General features: G+C 45.6%; 1 protein-coding gene across 5 annotated transcripts in view; it reads left to right on the top strand.

The window, feature by feature from the left end:
* Window positions 1-13,263, top strand: part of LRP6 (LDL receptor related protein 6) — a 104,981-nt gene that overhangs the window by 53,740 nt on the left and 37,978 nt on the right. For 4 of the 5 annotated variants that reach the window (XR_014007367.1, XM_081191013.1, XM_081191012.1 and 1 more), the window contains 2 exons: window positions 2,251-2,647; window positions 4,081-4,252. Coding sequence is in view for 4 of the 5 variants with exons in the window: in XM_081191013.1 (XP_081047139.1) it covers window positions 2,251-2,647; window positions 4,081-4,252 (569 nt within the window). In the remaining variant the exon portion in view is untranslated. The remainder of the gene's footprint in view (window positions 1-2,250; window positions 2,648-4,080; window positions 4,253-13,263) is intronic. The other variant, XM_081191014.1, reaches the window with a different exon arrangement.

Raw genomic sequence — 13,263 nt, 5'->3', positions numbered from 1 at the left:
TCCTCGGCAGTTTCAATATTTCTAGTTGCTGTGAGGTATACAAACTACAGCAAATCCTCTTACAATGTGTTGCTTTTTTGCAGTTTAGCCTGGAACATATCCAGGAGCAGTCCTTTGATCCTGGCTGTGAATCTATACTTCCCCCGTACCAAAACCTGAAATAATGCCCCTGAGTTTGCAGGAATATATTAGCCAGAATATATTAGCTGAATCTTCAAGCTGGCCGTTGGAGGCTTGTCTTACGTTTTTAATGTACACTGCTACCTCTAGTTGCCTTCACCTCTGGTTACATATCCTTCGGGATACGTACGCGGCAAACCCGGAAGTATTTCCCCGGGTTTTGCTGCATGCGCATGTATAGAAGATGAGAACCCAAAGATTTGCAATGGTTTTTGTATTTCCTGTACTGCCCCAGTAGAATAAAAATTTGGCTGTATATTCAACATGCTGAGGCTAGAACACCATTGCAGATAAGTCCATGAAAGTTAGTAGTCTACACACTACTGTGCTAGGATTTTTTTATTATTATTATTTTATAGCACAGGGCTTGCCAACCTTTTTTGGCCTGTTTTGCAAACCAGAAAAAACTTCTTGTGGACATCTATTGGCTATGATAGAATTTGTATTTCAATTGGGGGGGGGGGAGGGAACACTGTGGATGCCAAGAGAGGTGAGAGTAAAACACAGACAAAATAACAGCTCCTGCTCCTGCTTGAAGATAGCTGATGGTACTGTCTCCAGTGGGTAGGTGAAGCGGAGTTGCAGAGCACAGGCGACAGAACACATAATCATGTGCCCCACTCTTGGTTGCTTAATTGTGGCTAATGCCAATCAGGAAAGTCTGACGCTACTGTGCCTACAAATTCTTCATTTGCTTTTGTTTGTGTGGACTTGAAATTCAAAATGCTTTTCTGCTACCTGAACTATATTTGTGGGTGAATGCATTTTTAATGGTTCAGATATATGAGGGAATGTCTTGATCATTATGATACCAGAGTGCTCTTCTCATCTTAGCTTCTGAATGCTTAACACTATTCCAGACTTGTAAAGAAAACGCCCTTAACGCCCTTAATGTTGTTTGGGGTGGATTTTCTATTTTAGGCTACATTCCAACACAGCTTTGGAGTACTAAAGTGTCTCCAGATTGAACCATGGGTGTGATGTTAGAAGAAGTCTGTTTTTATGGATCAATATTTGTTTGAGAGACATTTTAAAAACCCCAATACATTAATAGTGGATAAGAGAAAAAGGCATTCCCGTGGCAAAAATCAATAATTTATTTGAATCCCCCCCCCCCAGTTTCTTTCTGGGTTTTTTTGCCCATTAATCCTACATTTTTGATGGATGCGGGGAAATACCCCAACATGCTACATTTACTGGGTGCACATGTTAACCCATGTAACATTCAGCTGATTTTCCTGGGATTTTCTTTGTCTCAGATGCTTTATGTGTACAGAAGATAACTCGGAATGGTGAGCAGTTGAAATTTCAAGAAACCATTTACATCTATGCATTTAACTATGTTCTAGAAGGATGGTAATGTAAACTTCGGTGTAAACTCTGAAAAGGAAGGGGCAACAGGCTGTAATTTTTACTCCTTCCCCCAAAAAACTATGGTTAACTGGTTCTGAATTGTGTTCCTTTAGGTTCTGAACTGAATTTTTCAGACAGGTGCTGCTTTTGTTCATGTGTTGTAGCTGCAAGAGATGATAATATTTTACTTTTTGAAAATAAAAATGTTTAGTTGTACAGGGTGGTCTTTGGCAAGTGACAAATTACCCAATCCATCTAAACCACAGAGCCTAGGGCTTGCCGATCAGAAGGTCGGCAGTTCAAATCCCCGCGACGGGGTGAGCTCCCGTTGTTCGGTCCCTGCTTCTGCCAACCTAGCAGTTCGAAAGCACGTCAAAGTGCAAATAGATAAACAGGTACCGCTTCGGTGGGAAGGTAAACGGCGTTTCCGTGTGCTACTTTGGTTTGCCAGAAGTCATGCTGGCCACATGACCTGGAAGCTGTAAGCCAGCTCCCTTGGCCAGTAAAGCGAGATGAGCGCTGCAACCCCAGAGTCATTCGCAACTGGACCTAATGGTCAGGGGTCCCTTTACCTTTACTTGCTTGTGAAATGTGTAAAATTGACACATTGAGCGTTTTAGATTAAGGGCATGGTACAAATGTAAGAACTTCTAAAAAATTATTTGGATATCTTTGTTCTAAGTTTTTTTAAATATATGTATATATATATCTGTACAGGTGCCATGGAGCTGCTTCTGTTAGCCCGGAGAACTGATTTGAGACGGATATCATTGGATACGCCAGATTTCACTGATATTGTTTTGCAACTGGAAGATATTCGACATGCCATTGCTATTGACTATGATCCTGTAGAAGGGTACATCTACTGGACAGATGATGAGGTGAGGGCCATCCGGCGCTCTTTCATTGATGGGTCGGCTAGTGAGTTTATTGTCCAAGCACAAATTGCACACCCTGATGGCATTGCTGTGGACTGGATTGCCCGTAACCTTTATTGGACTGATACCGGCACAGACCGCATCGAAGTAACAAGGCTTAATGGAACCATGAGGAAGATCTTGATCTCAGAAGACTTGGAAGAACCTAGAGCTATAGTTTTGGATCCCATGGTTGGGTAAGATGCACTAATTTGCTATATCAAACCAATTCATTTCATGGGTTTCCAGCTTGCCCTGATTCAGAAACAGATATCTCAGTTCTGCATTACTTAGATTAAGGATAAGCAGTTGGAGACCTCAAGGCCACATCCATTCGGAAAGGATTTCCACTGTGTTTACAAATAGCCTGTCAGTCCCCTGACACAATACACTGTTATGCATCTCAGTCACTTAGCTGAGATGCAAGCAGAGGACTATTCTACAGTGGAAACAGCGTTGGCCCTTCTTACACACCTCAGCTACTTCCGTGGGAGAACTGGTAAATAGTGATGAGTAGCTGACATGACTGAACTAAGCAAGAGGCCAGCCTGGAGATTTGGACAATCAAAGAGGCCCCATTCTAAAGAGAGGCAGCTTTGATTTTCATGTGAACCCCCTGCCTGTGTTTCCTAGTCAGCTTCCTAAATAGTTCTAGCAGTCAATCAATCTACAAATGATTGGCTGAGTCTGTAAAGAGACAGTACCAGAAAAGTTCAGGCAGAGAATTGATCTGGTTACACAATCGCCAAGTCATTTGTGCGCTGTTTCTGTGGGTCTAGGTGTTTTTCTGGAATATGGGATGCTTTAATATGCAGGCAATCCTTGTTAAGCCTGCCCCACCCCTTTTCACGATGTCTTTGGGGCGTGTGATCACGCCTCATTTGGACGCACCTAAATCGGGAGTTGCCTGTTTTCTATTGTAATAAATCTCTGGAGTGGTTTAACAAAATTTTAACGATGCATTTTTTTCTTTTTAAATTATTTTGATCAATTTTTAATCCTCATTATATTTGTATGTTGCGTTTCAATAGTTAAAATCATGCTCAAGGTGGCTTACAACATGAAAAGATTTTAAATTGCCCAGAACCTTTTCAATAGATGACATGTTGACCATGTTTTAGGACAATATGGTGTAATTCCTGAATTACTTTTCAGTTAGTGTTTGAATAGCTACTCACTTGATCTCCCATATGCTTTATATGCAGTTTTATTCTTTCTGTCTTTAAAAATGTAAACATAAGCAGATGTAAGTCTCAGCCTGTAAGCATTAAATATTGTTCTATTTAAAACACTTTACTTTCCATTTGGGGGACTCCCCCCCCCCCCAATCTCTCGTGTGTTTAAAAAGTGAAAGAACTGCATCTAGTTCTTGATATCCCTTTCAGTGTATTCATAGTGATGACCACACAATGCTCAATGCGTATACACTTCTAGGTTATACATTTATGAGAAATTTACATCAGATTGCAAAGCAGTTTAAATTAACTAATCTGTTTCAGTGAATCTCTTTAGCTAAAGAAAGCAAAGGCCACAGCCCAAATTCCTATCAACCCTGCTAAAATGCAAACAAATGACTATTTGTGTGTGTGATGATAGCATTTTATTGCAACATTTCTGTTTCTCCTTACAGCTATATGTACTGGACTGACTGGGGAGAGAATCCAAAGATTGAGAGAGCTGCATTAGATGGATCAGACAGAATTGTGTTGGTGAATACTTCTCTCGGCTGGCCAAATGGCTTGGCTCTGGATTATGTTGAAAACAAGATATACTGGGGAGATGCCAAAACAGACAAAATTGAGGTCTGTTATTTCTGTTTTATATCAATCGAAAATCCCAGATTTGCTGCTAGCTTCCTGAGACAGCCTATGATGAATTTGTGTTGAAAACCCATTAATCAGTACAACTAGAAATAGCTAGTTCAGGATCATAATTAATTATTGGTGAATTTTAATATCAGCATTCTCTGTTGCCTTTCTCTGAGCCCTTTAAGGATTATCTAAATTATATTTTATTTTCTGTTGAATAAAAGGTCAGTGCTGGTGAGTCAGAACAAATATATAAAACACAGAGTGTATTCACAAGGAAAGTGCTAGATATTACTGTCATTTCACAGAAATACGTAGCTGTTACCTGCTGTAGCTGTTGTGCATTTTTTTCACCAGCTTGGCTCCCAGTTCTGAACTTCATTGCTTCATACACACAGCTCTTAAAGCTGTAGACCAGTGTTTCCCAACCGGTGTTCCGCGGCACACTAGTGTGCCGCGGGTCGTTGCCTGGTGTGCCGTGGGAGGGAGGCGGGCGAGTCGGGCGGTGAGAGGCGGGGCGGCGGCGGCGAGGATCCGCGTCGAGCCGGGGGCGGCTCCGCGGTGGTGGTGCCGAGGTTTCTCTCTCCATTCTCCCCTCACACACACACACACACACACACAGGAAATAACACAGGATCAGCTGACAGGACCCGGCCAATGGGGCGGCGGCGGGGCAGCGCGCGCAAAAGGGAGGAGCGCGAGACGGCGGCGGCGCAGGGTGGGAGGGCGGCGCATTGCGCGTGCTCAAATCCGCCCTCCGAGGCGCAGAGGGGAGCTGGGCAAGCGCCTTCTTCAACCACGTGCTCGTTTAAAAGTTTCTCTTTCAAAAAGGAAACGTGGGTTTCTTCCACCCCATTGGCTGCGACTCCGCCCACTCCGTCCTCCTCCCCCTCGCCCGCCCGCGGCGCCTCGCTCCTCAGCCTCCGCCATGTACCGCTCGCTCCGCTCCCTCCAGCGCCTGAGTTGCGCCAGGGGCGCCGCCGTCCACGCGCGCCAGAGGGGCCCGCCGACCTGCAGCCGCCACGCGCAGCCACGGAGGATGGTGAGCGGCGCCCCCCCCGCTGCGCGCGCAATGGAGGGAGGGAGGGAGGCGCAAGGGCGTCAGAGGTGACCTTTGCCGGCCTCTTGCGGGACAGGCGCCTCCTGCGCGGCTGAGGGGCCCCTTCCCGCCTTTGTGGGCCTGACGCGGCCTCAGGGTTCCCTCCCTCTCTCCACATATATAAATTGGCTTTTATTATTAGCGCTTTCGCATTCCTTTTTCTCCCTCCCAGGAGCTCCGGTGGGGGGGGGCGGGCGGGGCTCCCCGCCATTTACCCCCCACAACAACCCTGTGAGGGAGGCCGGGCTGAGAGGATTCCAACCCGCGTCCGCCCCCGCTGCTTCCTTCAAGTGGCGTCCTGGGCGAGGACAACATTTGACGGCCCCTCCCTCAAATATCCCTCATTTTCGCAATAATTCATTTTGGTACAGCTGCTTTTTCCAACGGATCTGTTCAGTGTTGTTATTTGCGCCCCTCTGCCGCCAGCAGCGTCCCAAATCCAGCGCTGCTCCCCTCCTTAGGATGCCAAGCACTCTGAATTGGGAAGAGGCCCCCTTGGGAAGAGGGAGGCTTGCCTCCAAGTAAAGATGAATATGAAAGTACCTTGTTTTTAAGGGCCTGCGGTGGTGGTGGCTGTTTAACATCCAAGGCTCACAACACAAAAACACAAAACTACATTACATGGGACAGTGGTACCTCGGGTAACTGAGGCTTCAGGTTACAGACTCCACTAACCCATAAATATTACCTTGGGTTAAGAACTTTGCTTCAGGATGAGAACAGAAATCGTGCTCCAGCATTCAATTTTTTTAATAATAATCTAAAAAAGTTAACTACAGCTTTGAAACTTCCCAGGAGAGGCCGCCCAGCGCGGGGCTCTCGCCGTCTGCCTGCCTGGCTGCCTGCGAGCTCGGCGGGCAGCGCCTCCGTCCACAGCGCCCGCCTCGCGGCTCTCATTCCCTGCCCCTGCCAAAGCTCACCCAGCCAAGCCGCGCTCTCCTTCCTGCCTCGCTTTGCTGCCTCCTCCCCCCCCACCCCCAAAGCTTGGAGGTTCCCCAGCGCCGGCCCGCAGCTTTGACCCCCTTCTCACACCTGTTCGCGCTCCTTGCACGGAATGGGGAGGAACGGGGCTCGCCGCTGCCTCCGCTCCCCCTCCCCCCCTCCGCCGGCGGTCCCGCGATTCTTGGCTTTTTGGCGGTTGGCACAGAAGGAAGGCAAGGGGGGGGAATTGAAACTTACACTTTCGTGCGTCCCTCCCGGCATGACGCTGAGCGCTGACGTCACGGGGCTGTGGTGTGCCTCGAGATTTTTTTCATGAAACAAGTGTGCCTTTGCCCAAAAAAGGTTGGGAAACACTGCTGTAGACTATAAAACCACACATTGACTGAAATTCTGAAAGTAGAGAAGCACCCCTGGGATAAACACAGAAATTTCCCGAGTTCTTCTGAAGGTTCAGAAAGGTTATCATCATCTTGGAAGCCTTTCCTCCACCTCCACAGAAACAGATGGCTCCATTCGTTCCCAAAGGAGAATTTGGCAGTCTTATAATATCCTCTTCTTTTGAGGCATGCTTTTATAAACCCTAAAGTTCTTTTTCAAGCTTGGCTCAGGAGAACTTCGCTAGCAATTCCTATTGTTTAGTTATTGTAGGTTTGCTTCTTACAAATTCTACTTTTGCATATGAAGCAATCTGCTTGCTCTTCCTGTGTTCCTGGCTGAATGTTAGACCCCCTTAATATATGTGCATATCTACGGCTATGTCCACAGCTACTTCCATGCCATTGAAAAAGCACGCAGGGTTTTCCACTCCTGTGGTTGCTTCTGACAATGACCTGGTCTGCATGTCATGAAACCATAGTTAGACTGAACTATGATTTAAGTGCTGATGCATGCTACTGAAATCACAAGTGCTTTGCTCCGCTCCTGCTGCTGTTGGGAAACAAACCATACTGGGGGGCTTGGTGTTGCATCTGCACCAGGGTCAAGTTCAGGCAAAAAGCTGAATGGTGGTTTAGCTTGTAGCATCAACAGGTGTTTCTACACATTTATTTCATGGGGCACTGGGAACAGTGGATTGGGTATATCCTCTCACATGACCTCAGGCAGGAGCAAAGACGTTTTCAATTTTGATCTCATTTTATTGTTGCTTTATTTTATCTAGTCTTCCTTAGTTTTAACTCCTGCCTTTGAGTCTTACGCAAATATCTATACAGTGGTACCTTGGTTTACAACCTTAATCCTGAAGTCCAGTCTTAAACCAAAGCGGTTTAGTCCAGTCTTAAACCAAAGCGGACTTAAACCAAGGCGTGCTTTCCTATAGAAAGTAATGGAAAATGGATTAATCTGTTCCAGACTATGGAACAGCAACCCCTAAAACAGCAATTAGACATGAATTTTACTCTCTAACGAGGCCATTGATCCATAAAATGAAAGCAATAGACCAGGCTGCAATCTACTACCCAGTATAAAAACCCTTACTGCATCCTGCCCACACCGTCCTGTGCCTGTGAGGGAATGCTGGGGCAGTCACTTCTGGGGCTGAGCCGCTTGGCGTTGCTCTGGCTCCCGGAGTGGCGGCTGCGCACGCGACACCCGGTACTGGGGAAGGGGGTGGTTGCTGCAGCAGCACAGCCTTTGATGCTGCAGTGACAGCGGCGGCAGAGGGACCCAGTGCCAGAGAAGAAGAAGGGAGAGAAAGAGAGACACGCACAAGAGATGCCAGCTGCCGTGCGCCAAAGCACACTTTGGAGAGACCCCTGTTGGGACTTGGAGAGGAACGCGAGGGGGGGGGTGTCACTTGTCCTTAGGATCCTGTGGCGGATAGAGCCGGGAGGGTGCAGGGAGGGGAGTCCGTGGCAGCGAGCCCAATCCGGGTTGAGTTTCCTTTTGCTTTGCGCACACCTCCCTCCCCAAGGAGTGGAGATTATCGATCCGCCTTCGGCATCCTTCTCCCCCAAGGTGCGCTGCCTTTAGGGACCTCCTCGCGAGTCAGCCTGGTGGCTCCACCGTGCGCGCTGTTGCCGATGTGGACCGGCAGCAGCTCACCGGGGGTTTGGGCAAGGGATGGACTCCCTCTTTTCCCACCAGCCCTGTTGGTCTAGCCTCTTCGCCTGAAGAGTCTCCCGGCTTCTTGATCAACTACAAAAAAAGATGCTTGGCTCCATCACAAAGGATTATTCACCTAGGAGCCCTGCTAGATATACAGTTCAGGTCTTGTGGCTCTTCACCAGAGCAGATCAGCAAAATCTCTGCAGTGGCAGCTTTGATCTTAAAGACAAAAAAGATGAAGGTCAAACAACTGTCAACAATTCTAGGTCTCTGCATGTAAGCCTCTCAGATTATGCCTTGGGCGAAACACCATGCAAGAACCTTGCAGTGGTTTTTACTTCTACATTAATGGGTGATCATTCACAATGGCCCCAGGTCTTTGCTCTTTATCTCCTCTACTCATTCTATGGTGGGTGCAAACCTCCAATCTTTGGCAAGGCACTCCATTCAGAAATCTGTGGAACACTCAGATAACCACGGATACCAGTTTACAAGGATGGAACATTGTTGATCTCTCTACACTCAAGGCCTGTGGAGGCCACTCACGCCATCAATTGGCTAGAGTTGAGAGCAGCCAGACTGGCAATTGTTTCCTTCTCTCATCTTCAACTCCATCACGTCCTCCTTCAAACAGACAACTCAACAACAAAAGCCCACATATCTCGTTAAGGAGACACCCATTTGGAATCTCTCCAGAAAGAATTGGCTCTTCTCTTCAGTTGGGCCTAAGTGTCACCTCCTCAGCCTCACGGCAGAACATATCACCAGTGACAGCAAGCAGTTTGGTTGAGCAGATCCCAGGTAAATCAAGGGGAATGGAAACTCAACGAACAAGTGTTCCTTCAGATTCAACACTACTGGGGTCCTCTACAAGTTGATCTCTTTGCTCACAAGCTAAACCGTCAGCTACCCCATTACTTCAGCAGGTTCCAAGACAAGCAATCAGATGCCTGGGATGCCGTAATGACAACATGGCTGAAGGAACTCTTGTATGCCTTCCCTCCTCAAGCCATCATTCCGAGAGTCCTCTGGAAGATCAGGTTGGAAAAAGCTCAGGTGGTTCTTCTTGTTCTGGCCCCACAGGCCTTGGCTGTCAGAGATTCAGGCTCTTTCAGTGGTGTAAAGCTTCTCATCTATGGCCACACAAAGTAACGGTTCCAGATGTTCTCCACTATCTCCAACATGGTCTTCAAAATGCCCTACGGGCTAATACATTAAAACGCCACCTTTCCAGCATTTCTTTGATTTTAAGTTCTGCTGGCCGCTCTTCGCTGTCACAAAATCTTCTAATCAAACGTTTCCTCAAAGGAACTATGTTGCAGCATCCTCCAGTGACACACCATTTTCCGTCATGGAACTTGCATTCTGGCACAGCAACGGCCTCCATTTGAACCGCTATGGCAAATCTCCTTAAAGAACCTTTCTTTTGAAGTCCTATTTTTGGTTGTGATAACTTCGATGAGACGAGCTTCAGAACTGTCTGCCTTGTCGGAAGCAACACATTTATAAGGTGGTCTTGTAAAAGTTCTTACAAAATTCCGCATTCAACAGGAACTCATTCTCCCATCTTTTTGTGCTGATCCAAAACATCCGTTGGAAAAGGCTTGGCACTCCTTGGATGTCCACAGAGCCTTAAAAGTGTTTATATACCGGACACAAATCATTAGAAAGACAAATTCTTTGTTTGTATTTTTTCATCCTTCCACCTTAGGAGGAAATTTAAATTTGATTCACCATGATCTGTAGGCCTACTTGTGCCTCTGCTACTTAAAGTTCAACATTTTTCTTGTTCTATAACAAAGCATAGCTAATTAATCTAATAAAGATTAATGCACAACTACCGTAATGCTGAATTTCCTACTTGTATGATTCTGACAAGCTTGAATAAAAACTAGGTGCATTTAGAGATACAGTGGTGCCCCGCAAGACGAATGCCTCGCAAGACGGAAAACTCGCTAGATGAAAGAGTTTTCCGTTTTGGAGGTGCTTCGCAAAACGAATTTCCTATGGGCTTGCTTCGCAAGACGACAATGTCTTGCGAGTTCCTGCTGGTTTTTTTTCCCTTTCCCCCCCTTTTTCTAAGCCGCTTATCAGCTGATCCGATCAGCAGATAAGCCGCTAATAGTGCTAATCCGCTAATCCTTCAATGGGCTTGCTTCGCAAGACGAAAAAACCGCTAGACGAAGAGAATCACAGAACGGATTCTTTTCCTCTTGCGAGGCACCACTGTACATGAGGATTTTGTCCAACCTGCATTATTAAGTCACCCAACCAAACTTCCAAGACTAATACGCGGATCAGAATTCAGTTTTATTACATCTTCATATTCTGCGCTATAGCTCTTGTTAGGGGTTTTTTTTTTAAATGCTCATTTTATGATAAATTGCTTTGAAAACAATGTGAATTGATGTTATTGTTTTAAAACAATGCAGATCAATGTAGAAACTGAAATAACACACATGAATCTGGCATCAGGTATGGATTAGGGGTAGCACTGGGCGCACAGCCTCTGGAGTGCTGAAACTATAATGTAGAATGGAGGGGGGGCTCAGGGCACCACTGAAATTTGAGACCCCAAAGCCCACCACTGCTGGCATAGTCCATAAATAGACTGTCCAGAAATAGGTGATGACTAGGTGCATTGCAGAACTACTGGATGATAGTACATAGCTATTACCTTGCAAAAGGAATATCCCCTTGAATCCCCGTTTTACCACAGCAGGCGGGTTGAAGCCACATACTGCATTATGTCTATATCACTCTGTGGTTTTAAAGGGTCTTGGCATCAAAGTCACATGGGGGGGAGCAAAAACGAGTAGGATGAGTAGCTCCTTTTGCCTTAGTTTTCTTGGTGTGCAAAAATGGTTGTAGGATTAAAAGAGAATGAAAATTTATTTCAATTTACAAAGGCAGAGCATCATCTCAAACGCTTGTTATAATGCATAATTTAACCAACGTTAAATGTAGCAACCAAGTTGCTATATTTGGTTAAAGTAAGCATTATAACAATGTAACCATGTGATATACAACACTACAGTGGTACCTTGGTTTGCAACCGCTTTGGATTACAACCACGTCAAACCCGGAAGTGCGTGTTCCTTTTTTTGGATTACAATCCATTTTGGAGGGGAGGCCCCATTGGTGAAAGTGCGCCTTGGGTTACAACCTGTTTTGGTTTTACAACCGGACCTCTGGAACGGATTATGGTTGTAAACCAAGGTAAAGGTAAAGAGACCCCTGACCATTAGGTCCAGTCGTGGCCGACTCTGGGGTTGCGGCACTCATTTTGCTTTACTGGCCGAGGGAGCCGGCGTACAGCTTCCGGGTCATGTGGCCAGCATGACTAAGCCGCTTCTGGTGAACCAGAGCAGCGCACAGAAACGCCGTTTACCTTCCTGCTGGAGTGGTACCTATTTATCTACTTGCACTTTGATGTGCTTTCGAACTGCTAGGTTGGCAAGAGTAAACCAAGGTACCAATGTATTGATTCTGAAAACCTATAATGAACCTGGAGGCAGTTAAGTTTTATATGATTTTGCATGTAATATATAAAATCTTGGAGTGCTATAGACTAGAACGATAGGAAGTTATTTCAAAATACATAAAGTCACCTTTTTCTTTGCACATGCAGTATTACTCAGATAATAAGCTTGCCATATCACTAGAAAAACGGGGATGTCTCTTGCAAATCCAGATTTTGCGTGTATTTTTTAACTGCTGCATATGTGGTTTTTTATTATTTTCTTTCAGCTTACTGATTCATGCTGCACTGTTGCATAGCCCTCAGGTAGTAAAGCACCAGCGGGGTGTGTGTGTGTGTGTGTGTGTGTGTGTGTGTGTGTGTGCGCGCGCGCTAATGGAGACCGGTGGGGGGAGGTTCAGCAGGGAGCTTTTGTTTCCATTTTATCTGGCAGCCTGCAGCAGGCAGAGGAAGGCTGTGGCTCAACTGCTTCTTCATTTATCTCGATCAGGTTTCACTGATAAACGTCTATTGAATTGGATGGCTGCTATTGTGCTTACCAGTGGGGAAGATTTCTCATTGACTTGCTACAGGTTTAAAGCATATTTTCCCCTGCTGTGCCATGAGGTTAAAAATGTATGATATGCTCTGTTGAATTGACTTCATATTTATTCATTCCGTGCTCTAAGTTGAATATGAGTCAGGGTGAGGTTTTTCCCCTTTGCTTGTGCTGGTCACGTATGCTACCCATCTTCAAAGTATCCAGCACTGGTGTAGCATTTATATGTGTATTGTGCATCTTTGCATATTAAGAGCAGGCTATATACCCTTGCAACTAACTTCCCAGCTTTTTGCATATGCATATGCTTTTGCTTTTTCTATTTATTATCTAACCATTCTCTGTTTTCTATTAATTACTTTGTTCTTCTCTCATCCAATCAAGATAGAAAACCATACACTAACACTAACACACCAACCCCCATTGTCTTTAATTTTTAGTACTTTTAGCAAGGGGTTTTTCACTCAGATGTCTGAATCTTGCTCTGCCGTTCTTTTCCTCAGCTTGATGATTATACACAAAGAAAATGTTCCCCCTCAACATATGCATTCAATCCCTCAGAGCCAGCTCACTACCCTACTGCAAAAACCTTTCCTTATAAATCCCCTCCCTGAAAGAGGGTCTTCCACACATTGTACTCAGAGAAATAAGGGTTTGCTTAAAGGTTAAGTCTACTGGCAAGTGCACCCTTATTCATGGTCAGAAATTTAAACTTTGCAAGTGCTTATCCATTTCTTGTATGCCAGATTTAGGAAGCCATCGGCTGCCAATCTACCACCTATAGCTTATCAGTCCACTTCAACGAAGTGTACTCCTATAATTGTTCTGGGTTCAGTTGAGATTTCACACAACAGTAATTTGTAGAGCAAGATAATTTTTGCACCAACCTTCTGTTTTTA

The sequence above is a fragment of the Podarcis bocagei genome, assembly GCF_964188305.1.
Source record: "Podarcis bocagei genome assembly, chromosome: 4".
Lineage (NCBI taxonomy): Eukaryota > Metazoa > Chordata > Lepidosauria > Squamata > Lacertidae > Podarcis > Podarcis bocagei.
The sequence above is the reverse complement of the archived record's forward strand: the minus strand, read 5'-3'. Positions and strand labels throughout refer to the sequence as shown.